Below are 10,607 nucleotides of genomic sequence, written 5' to 3'. Positions count from 1 at the left end.
TTACACAGACTGGATGGGAGACAAGTTTAGAAACAAATAAAATATGTAAGTAGCACAATATCCATTGTATGTGGAGTCACCTTTTTATTGATTCCAAGTTTTTTTTTTATTTTTGTAAAACAAATAATGAAACAATTGAAACTTTTTAAAAAATGATTTATGACATAACTTTGTCATACTGTACAAAAGACATTTTGTGAGTTCTCTTTATTTTTATCCACCATTGTGCTGTTTCCATAGAGGTCCAAAGCTTCAAATTGTAGTCGAAAATGAGACCACTGTGAGTATGAGTAAAAATGTGACAGGAGCAAATAAAAACCAACCCCCTGAAGAATATAATAATAATAATAATAATAATAATAATAATAATAATAATAATAATAATAATAATAATAATAATAATAATAATAATAATAATAATAATGACAGTGTGTGTTCTAACAACTGTCCAACCATAACATGGCACAGCCTGTACAAACATTAAAACATAAATATAACCACTTTGTTATATTTCCAAGTATTTCTCTAAGGTAAACATCCAAATTATTCAGGGATTATGTTCATCAGTTAAATGTTCTAACTTCATTTTTACATATAACCTACTGCACTATATTATCAGGGCTAATTAGCTTTACTCTGCAATACACAATACTGCTCCTTTATTTCCATGCATTCTGTAGCTTATCAGCTGTTTAGGACATGTAGTTTTAGCCTTAGTCTTTTGACATTATGTCCATTGTCCGCATTTAGGACCCATTTACAATATGTTTTCTTTTTAGACATTAAAAAGTCTCTTGGTGATGAAATTAGCAACATTTTCATTGACTAGCAATAAGACCTTCTTTTGCTTACTACATGACACTGAAGTATCACTGTTTGGAACATTGATGTGATTTTGGAGTTGTCATGTTAACACTTTAAACTCTATCATTGCCAAACAAAAGTGTAAAGTTTGACAGCTGTAGCAAGAGTAACTAAAGGTGGAAATGGGTTAGCTAAGAATCCCCTGAGGAGTGTTTTATTGCAAATGAATTTAACTTTTTGTTTGTGCAGCACAATAGTTAATATAATTTTCAAATGAAAAAAATGCATGAATGTAATATCTTTTTCAAAAGAGGAGTCTTTTGCAGAATTAGCTTTCACAGAGTGAGACTGCTTTAAGCACTATACACCAGTTCCATCATGTAAACCATTTATTTAAATAAATGACACAAGACAGATGGATGTGTGTACTGTCACGTGGATTAACACTGCAGAACTATGTGACTGTTAATTAAGATTTGCCTCAGATAGCAGCTAATGCTGAGCTAGCTTACTTGGAGCACACACTGTATATTATCTTGCACCCCCCCTCCTAACCAGCCTCACCTACTTTCCATCTCTTTTCCCTCTGGGAGAGGCAACAACTGCTAAAAATAGCCTCGACTTAAAAGATGCAGGTTATTTTATGCCGAGGCGAGCTTCTATTTCTTAACAAAGCCAAGTCAGTATTTTATCTTTTTTTTTTTTTTTTCAAAACCCAGCTGGAGACCCAGAGCACTGGTTTAATTTGAATCTAAGCCATTCCCTGTGGAACTGATACATGTTTGATGGTAGACAGAAGAAACAGACAGAGAAAAAGACAGAGAGAGGGAGAGGGAATGAGGGCTTTTTGGTTGAGAAGGCAGTGGAGCAAGAGAAGAAAGATGAAAGGATAACGAAAGGGAAGAGAAGAAAGAGAGCTCAGTTTGGCAGGAACAGGTCCTACTGGCCCTGACCAGCTTTAATAGGCACAAAGGACGACTCCGTAATTGACAGGAACAGTTTTTTCAAACATGAGACAATCAAAGAGATTACGGTGTCTGTCGGTCTGTGTGAGAGACGGCGAGAAAGGCAAATAAGACAGAGAGACCGAAAAACAGATGGGAAAGAGCAGGAAATGAAACATTTCTTAAGAAAAAAATAGTTATGTATATCTAAGAAATATTTTAGATAAATAGAGCTGTGAGCTATGTTGGGAGAAAGCAAATAAACAAATGAACTGTTCAGCAATTTTCTGACAAGTTCATTAAAGGGCCCAAATAGTGTAATTCCCCCGAGACACATGAACTGGTCCAGACAGAATGAGATGCTGTGAGAATGAATTACTTTCTAAACCAGAGCTATAGATTAAAAACTTTGAGAAATAGCTCTAAAAATGGCTTCAGTGCAGACACAAAAAGCACAGAATATGTTTGGAAGAGATCCAATTGTATAAATAATTAAGGCCGTTGAGGAAGTTGTCCTTTTTTCGAGAGCTTTGCCGACTAAATCTGAAGACCAATTCAGCAACTGTCACTGTCTTAGCAAAACATTTCTGTAGATTTTGGTTTTCGTTTCCCATCTTCATCAAGCTTCTTTTGCCTCTTTGCTTGTTTGTCTTCCTTGTCTCAGCTGCCACTGGATTTCCAGGAGCGCGTCAGTTCCCACATGGAGAAACATAATCGGGGTAGTGGAGCCACAATGGCAATGTGTCACTCCAATTACTCTGATGCTGTGCCCACAGCCATAATTGCCAAGGTGCTGGAAAAGCCCGAACCCGGGAGCAGTTGCCCTGTAACGCGATCACCCAGCCCTCAGCCACAGGATGGAGACTTTTTAACAGGAACCGGAAGCACCGATCATCTGAACCGTCGCATTGCATTTAAGACATCTGACCTGTACTGCAGCGACACAGCCCTCTACTGCCCCGAACGATGGCAAGAGACAGAGCGCAGGCAGAGCGTCGACCTCCACGGCACCGCTCTGCTTCAGCTTCACGCTCAGAACTCCACTGACAGCAACCCAGATGAAGACGCTTTCCACTCTGGAAGTTTCTCTCATCACGAGCCTCCATCCTCCTTCCACCACCATGATGAGTTTGGCACTGGTAGCCTGCCTGCTTCCAGTTCATACTCCAGCTTCAGCCTTGCATCAGATGAGAAGGGGGGGGTAAGTGCTGGGTGTGGGCGCACTGCCAGCAGCACATTATCCTCTTCCCACCAGGGTCTCTATATGGACTGGCGAGATGGAGGCAGTGGGGACTATGAGCGCAAAAGCATGTCCTCTTATGATAAAGACAGCCCAAGCTTCCCAAAATCCCACAGCATCCAGCACATGGTGGCTCCCAGGAGCCCAAAGAAAGGCAGCTCACCAGCGTACACAAGGACAGCTTCCTGCTTCAGTGAACCGTACCACTCCAGTACCCCTCGCCTGGCTTCTTCTCACAGCATGGGGTCTACAACTGGACTGGGAGGGGCTCATGGAGGAGCCCTGGACAGCCGAGATGACGTCCACGTCACCGAGGATGACCTGAGCAGCCGGTGGAGACAGCTGAGTGTCGAAGACATCAACACCATCTCATCTTATCGTAACATCACAGGGCGCGGCTCTCCGTACAGTTTTTCTGAGCACCACTTTGCCATGGGCCCCTCCAGTAAAGTCAAGGGGTCTCTCTACAGCAGCTTCCAAGAAGGAGATGACGTCTTCCACAGCCGTGTGCTGGACCAGTGTTTTGCTCTGGATTCCCCTTCACCCAGTCGCAGTCCCAAACCTCTGGAGCATCGTAAGCAGGAGAAAACTTCTGTGCTGTACAGAGCCAAGGATGACAGTCAGGACTCAGAGTGCAGCCTGTTCCTCTCAGGGAGCTCTAAAGACAAGGAGAGCAGTGGGGGAGCAACGGTGGCGAGTAGCAGCAAGAAGGACTATGTGAATCTGAGTGCCGATAGCTCAGCGGAGTCCTTACACCAAAGCTCGCTTGAAGCCTCGAGTCTTCAGCACTACCCTAGCCCCAGGCCGAGCGTCCGGCCTCGACCGAGTTCCAGTTCTGCTCTCAGCGTAGGCCCCGCGCTCCCAAAGAAGAACTCTCCAAGATACCAAAAATTTGGCAGCACAGGACTGACAAGGAAGGACAGTTTGACCAAGGCACAGCTGTATGGTACACTGCTGAACTGATTGAAGAAAGAGAGCTCTTCATTTTATGCATGATGACAATGATGATGATGATTCCTAACCTACTGTACTGTACTATATGTCTCCCTGCAGCAAACACATGCTTGGTGTGATGGGGCGTTCAGATGTTGTTGTTTCATGTACCTTAGCCACGGCACGTTTCACACAGTCCGCAATGTTTTTTCTATTGTATGTCACGATATGGTGTAGCTACCTGAGACCAGCTACTCAGTCTGTTTTTGTTTCCGTGATAATGATGATAATTAGAGCCACCAGGCTGAAAACACATTCCCACCATGCCACAGACCCAGCTACATGAACATACTGTGCTGTTTGTTTGGGGTTTTTTTGGTGTTAAGTACTATTCGTAAAACCAGCAAAAGACCATTACTTTCTGCTCTAATATAAACAGTATCGATAATGGTTAAGCGAGGATAATGAGATGACTTAATTAGTTGTATTTGGGAGAGATTATCTAACATGTATAGTGAAAAAGATTTAATCATTCTCTATTTTCCCTTCAACAAAATGTTGCATAGTGCATATAAATAGGATGGAAAAACACATTTTCAGTTAACTGCCCTTACTAAAAGTTAACATTTTTTTAAAGTGGTTACATTAAACATTTATATATATATATACACACACACACACACACACACACACACACACACACACACACACACACACACACACACACACACACACACACACGTATACACTACCCGTGAAAAGTTTTAGAACACTCCAATTTTTCAAAGGTAAGTGGTGACCTGTCAGAAGTTAAAAAAAAAAGTTAGGTTGCCCAAAACTGAAAAATAATATACATTTCAGAATTATACAAAAAGGCCTTTTTCAGGAACTACAAATGGATTAAAAACTTAAAGTTGTTCTGCAGGAATGGAGGTTTATCAAGCCTTAAAAGTTGGTGCTACAAAATCCTACAGGCGTCCCAACTTTTCTTCATTACTTACAACCTCCTCTGTCTGCATAAAAGTAGTGGTGGAACACACCACTGCACCATACTCGCGAGAGCATTATTTGAACAATATTGTACTGCAGAAAGCAGTGTGTTGCTATAAAAATGGAGAGGAAAGGCAATTAAAAATATAATAGAGACAGACCATCATAACACTTAGAAATGTAAGTCTTTCCTACAGAGAAATTGCGAAGAAAGTCAAGGTGTCAGTTAGGACAGTTTCTTCACCATCACAAGGCACTCAGAAACTGGGGGAAACTCTGACAGAAAGAGGTCTGGAAGACCCAAAGCCACAACAGAATCAGAAGACAAGTTTCTGAGAGTCAACAGCTTGCCTGATTGGCAGCTCACAGGACAACAGCTTCAAGCACAGCTTAATAGTGGTCATAGTGAGAAGTTTCAGTTTCAACTGTGAAGAGAAGACTTTATGGAGTTGCAGGTTTGACAGGTCGAGTTTCAGCAAGAAAACCGTAGCTAAGACATCAAAATAAGAAAAAGAAGCTGGAAAAAGGGCCATGAAACACCACAAATGGACTACTGAAGACTGGAAGAAGGTATTATGGACTGATGAATCAAAATTTGAAATCTTTGGTTCATCATGCAGGATTTTTGTACGTCGTTGAGTAGGAGAAAGGATGGTTCCTCAGTGTGTGATATCAACTGTCAAATATGGAGGAGGAAGCGTGATTGTCTGGGGCTGTTTTGTTGGATCCAGGGTCGGTGACTTGTAGAGAGTGAGAGAAACCCTCAACCAAAACGGCTACCACAGCATCCTACAGCACCATGCACTACCCTCTGGTATGAGCCTAGTTGGTTCAGAGGTTCATCCTACAACAAAACAATGATCCAAAACATCAGTCCAAGCTATGCCAGAACTACCTTAGGAAAAAAGAACAAGATGGTAAGCTTGAAAACATGGAGTGGCAGCACAGTCTCCAGACTTAAACCTCATGGAGCTGGTTTGGGATGAACTGGACAGAAGAGTGAAAGTAAAGCAACCTACAAGTGCTACACATTTATGGGAACTTCTGCAACAGAGTTGGGAAGAACTTTCTGAAGAATATTTGATTTCCATTGTGGAAAGAATGCCACGAGTGTGTGTTTAAAACTTCATTTGTGTATTTGTTCTATGCTTTCATTTCAGAGTACAATGAGACATTAACTTAGTTAATTTCAAATAAAAAACGGAAAAATTGGGGTGTTCTAAAACTTTTGATTGGTAGTGTATGTATATATAGATAAACAGACTATTGCTACATTAAATGTTCAAATACAATAATTGAGTAGAGATGGTTAAACAGACATTATTTAAACAATGATACCACAAGATACCTGCAAGATTTTTAATCTGCTGGAGGGGTTTTCATATTTTGGTATCAAAATAAGATAAATTGAATGAAATTGGTGGCTGTACAGTAGCTACTGTTAAATGAGGACACCTGTGAATTTGCCTTAATTCTTGAACAGAATGGTCTCCTTTACAGCATCTAACAATTCTGTACATACTGTATATCTGCTGTATTGTTACTGTATGTATACACTACTGTTACAGCGTTATGCTCTTCCTATCAGATGGCACACACATGCAGGCAGCCAGTTTCTAGAAGAAGGACAAAGTCTGTTCTCATACATTTTTCAGCTGAGATCTCCATTGAAATTCCTTTTAGTTTAACATGACAACATTTTGATCTGTTTGGAAATCTGACAAAAGGAGCCAAAATTTCTACGTTGATACCAACTTTTCTACACCAGTGGCACTAGATACACAAACTGAAACAAATGTGTTGGTTCCTGTAGTTTGCGAGAGAGATTAATTGGACAGTTCTCCTGGCAGTTCTGCAATGTATGCACTCAAAGATGCACAGGCAAGTGGTAAGAAACAACTGATTACTGACAAAAATGTACAGTCAGTGTGTTGTTTTACACCAGCATGCTCAGCTAGGCTATTTCAGAGAAAACACTGTGAGCACAGACAAAGCGTGTATATACACATTCATAGAACGTGGCAAAGACATGCTGACATGTTGATGGATTTTTTAAAAAATGGTATTAAGACCTCACCTTATGTTACATGAAGACCTGGAGAGATGTTGTTCTGCGGCCCAACAATCATGCTATCATCATTTCTAGTACGCAAAAGTACAACATGACAGTGTTCCAACATCTGTGCACCAAGGATTTCTTCCTGCTGATGTAGCTCTGTTGATCTGAGAGGAAAGGCAATAGGGAAACGGCAAATAAAGAGAACTCAGTTTTGTCCTTGAGTCGTCATGTGGATTTTATTTTGGAATGCCATGCTCTACCTCTCCAGTTCCTGCAGACCTGAAAATGGGCTTAAGGCAGTTTTAAAAATGATAAAGTGACACCTCATATTTTCGTCATGTTTATGAATGTAAAACTGCACCACATGGGCCACAAAAAGTCTTCAATCATGCCATTATTCAGTAAGATGATGGTATTAACAGGGTGAAAAAGGTCTGAATTTAAATATGACCACTGTACAGAGAGATTGAGAGGATATATGGTATTTTTGTTGTGGACATAATGTATAAAAAGAGTCACTACGTACACGATTGTTATGACACTATGACTATTTTTTATCTAGTTTCTGTTGATGTTATATTTATGGAATATTTTGACCCTGAATGACGAGGCTGACGTGGTTCTGTCCTGTCCTACCTCCAGCCCTGTTCCAGGAACAACAGGCCAGCTGTCTAAATGTCAACATGTTTGTCTGTCTGATGCATGGTTATATATTTTTGCTGTATGTTTATTTACTTAATAAAGATAGGTGTTGGGAAATACATAGCAGACTTCTTAAATCATTTATTCTATTACCATATGCTTTTAATATCCTTGAAATGCCTGCAAGTGGAGGTTCATAGGCCGGGGGACAGTTCTCTATCAATGATTAGTTTTTCTGTCTAGACCGCTTGGTACTTCATTTATTGGAATTCCAATTGAGACTTAAGTTTTAAAATTTCTACAACAACGTCATCGACTGATTGCAGCCCCTACTCGTTATGTGTCTTTCAGTTTTATTGTGTCAGTTTGCGTTTTTTTAATCACCCCCTTAATTTCTTGGAGTTGTTGTCCTGTTAAAGTATGTTACTCATTGATAGGTCTGCATCTATCTTTCACCATTTTCTAACATTTTCTGTTCCTTTTAGGGCAAGTTGTTGTTAACTTGTATTGATTTCAAGGGCTTCTTTAAATCTGGTGACAGGAAGAAGACTTTTCTCTGTCAGACCCAGACTTGTAGATGTGTTGGGGGAAGCTGTCAGATCCTGCTGGTGCTGGACTCAAAGTTTATTCTTCTGTCTTTTTTTTTTATGAGTCCATATTGTTTTATCCTCTGTGATTTGTTTGACAGTAACGATCTGTGCTTGATTTGCTAGCCAGCAAACAAATAAATTAAAAAAAAAACCAAAAAAAAAACCATAAGAGCTGCTACAAACAGCAGCAGCTTTCACCAGTCTGCAGATGTAAATTATCATTCAGCTCCCCCAATTACTTGGCAGTAATTTAAAGACAATTACAGTGTTAATTTCACTACTATTAGCTAGAGTATAAACAACCATAAGGGCTGCAAAAAAAAGGGAAAACTATCCATTAGATTTTCCCTCAATCCCAAACTGCAAAGTGTATTTTAAGGACATTTCTACTAGACACTGAATAAAGATCACAAGCATCAGTCTGTACTTCAGTGCTCTGGCGGTTGACTGGCAGGTTTTTGGAAGAACCTGGCGATGCTTTGACAGATGATGCCATTTTTTTTTTTTTAGTTCGCTGGTTGTCTTTCCGTGATGCTCTAAAGCTGTCAGTGTGAGAGGAAATGTCATATCAGAGGCAGAGAACAAAAAGGCATAGAGAAAAGTGATGTGTATGCAGAATGTGGAATGAAAAACACTTTTGATTAGAAAATGCCCAGAGAGATATTTTTTTTGTTTTGACAAAAACCTTGAGAAGAACACAATGATCACACCCCTTACTGTATTTGGAGTGGAGAGCTGACTATAAAAGCATTACGACTGTTTTTTTGTGTGTGTGTCTGTGCAGCTAGACTGCCTTCCCACCGCCTACCACTTTAGATAACACTCATAACAATAGTCCACTCTTTGAACTGTTAAATGCAAAAAATCTTCCTTTGATTCCATAGAGTGTAACTTCCTCCGATTTCATCTCAGTCACTAAAATGTTGAAAGACCGGGATGTTGAAAGATGAGCCAAATATGAAAAAGATGCTTATAGTGAGATTTCCACAATACTGACTGTGGTGACTGAAATTGTGTTGTTTTTTGTTTTTTTTTTAAGAAAATATAAAGGCTTTGTAAGATACACAGTGTAAAAAAATGTTTTTCACAGACACAATAGAGAGTAGATTTGCTGACTTCCAGCATTTTTTTCCCCAAGTTCTTATCTTCTTATGCCAAAAGATTATGGAAGATAAAGTCTTGAAGATGAACGTGTGTGAGTTTTCAGTTTAATACAGTCTTCCATCTCATCCTCTTGGCCACACTGCCAGTTTTTAAGTCTATATTTACTTATATACTCTGTTGTCAGTGCCAGACTTTGATCTCACCAGTCCAGTCGCAGGTGGCCACAGTCGTAGGTAGGACAGGATGCTGAGAGACAGACAGGCAGGGCTGGCTGTGTGCGTGCAGAGTGTGCAGTATACGAGTGTTGTGGTAGTCATAGAAATGAGCACAGCCGGTGGAGCTCCCTGAAGCTAGGACAGTTCCATCCAGAGAGAAGTCACAGTGTACCGCATATCCCTCCACCTATAACAAAAACATGATGTCCCTTCCGATGCATTAACCTTCCACCTAAAGCATTAACAACACCATCAACACTGGTGGCATAATTACTGGGTTGCGTGAGAAAAGGCTGCCGAAATTTTACAGAGGTATACATGTGATTAGAATAGTGTTGATTCAGTCCTTAGAACAACAAATATTTGTGGGAGGGAAGGGAGAGAGCAGCTCTCGCCTCTCCTGTACAGTTACCAACAGGATGCCATAGAGGAAGGCACTGAGGCTCCGACGGCTGCAATGGAGTCACCATGACAAACGTGGTTGCAATAGTGAGAATGGGGTTTGTTCAGTAAAATACATCCTGTTTTGTTTACCCAGAAATATAAAAAATTGTGAACCATTACAAATATCTATAAAACTAAAGAGGCTACTCTCACTTAAATATCGATAAAACTAAATTTAGTGGTTTAACCAAACACAGTCTAATTTCATTCAGTTGAATTTCAAGGAACAATGTTACATATATATAACTGTATTACATACATGTAATATATAACTGCACTTTAGCCACACAATATGTACATCCTCATTATATGTGATTTTTTTCTGTTTTAGGGAAGGTTTTTTGTCATGTCTTATTGTTATTGCACATCCTTGTGGAATAGCTGCTTTGCAGGTCACTGCACATACCATATGAGCGTAATTTAAAACATAAATGTTTCAAGTGAAGTTTAAAATGCCTTTTGGATTCCAGTTCCAGTAGATATCTGGAATCCACTGGAACTGGAATCACAATCATGAAGGATCTTTCCCACTTGGACAGAAGGCATTATTTTAGCACCAATAACAATCTCAATGTACATATGAGCATTTGTGATCATTTTTGTTCATTTTATGTCTCTATTGAGGAACCTGAACTTGTCTTT

The 10,607-nt window shown here is 39.9% G+C and overlaps 2 protein-coding genes across 2 annotated transcripts in view; one reads left to right on the top strand and one right to left on the bottom strand.

Moving 5' to 3' along the window:
• LOC111586266 (uncharacterized) overlaps positions 1–7,733 on the top strand; it is a 53,553-nt gene extending 45,820 nt beyond the window's left edge. The window contains exon 7 of the mRNA XM_035941765.2: positions 2,413–7,733. Within this exon, the coding sequence (XP_035797658.2) occupies positions 2,413–3,951 (1,539 nt within the window). The 3' untranslated portion in view covers positions 3,952–7,733. The remainder of the gene's footprint in view (positions 1–2,412) is intronic.
• The window catches only part of wdr25 (WD repeat domain 25), a 23,963-nt gene continuing 20,543 nt past the window's right edge, over positions 7,188–10,607 (bottom strand). The window contains exon 7 of the mRNA XM_023295752.2: positions 7,188–9,708. Coding sequence (XP_023151520.2) covers positions 9,487–9,708 — 222 coding nt within the window. The 3' untranslated portion in view covers positions 7,188–9,486. The remainder of the gene's footprint in view (positions 9,709–10,607) is intronic.

Source organism: Amphiprion ocellaris, chromosome 20 (assembly GCF_022539595.1).
Source record: "Amphiprion ocellaris isolate individual 3 ecotype Okinawa chromosome 20, ASM2253959v1, whole genome shotgun sequence".
NCBI lineage: Eukaryota > Metazoa > Chordata > Actinopteri > Pomacentridae > Amphiprion > Amphiprion ocellaris.
This window is presented reverse-complemented; position numbering and strand designations above follow the sequence as displayed.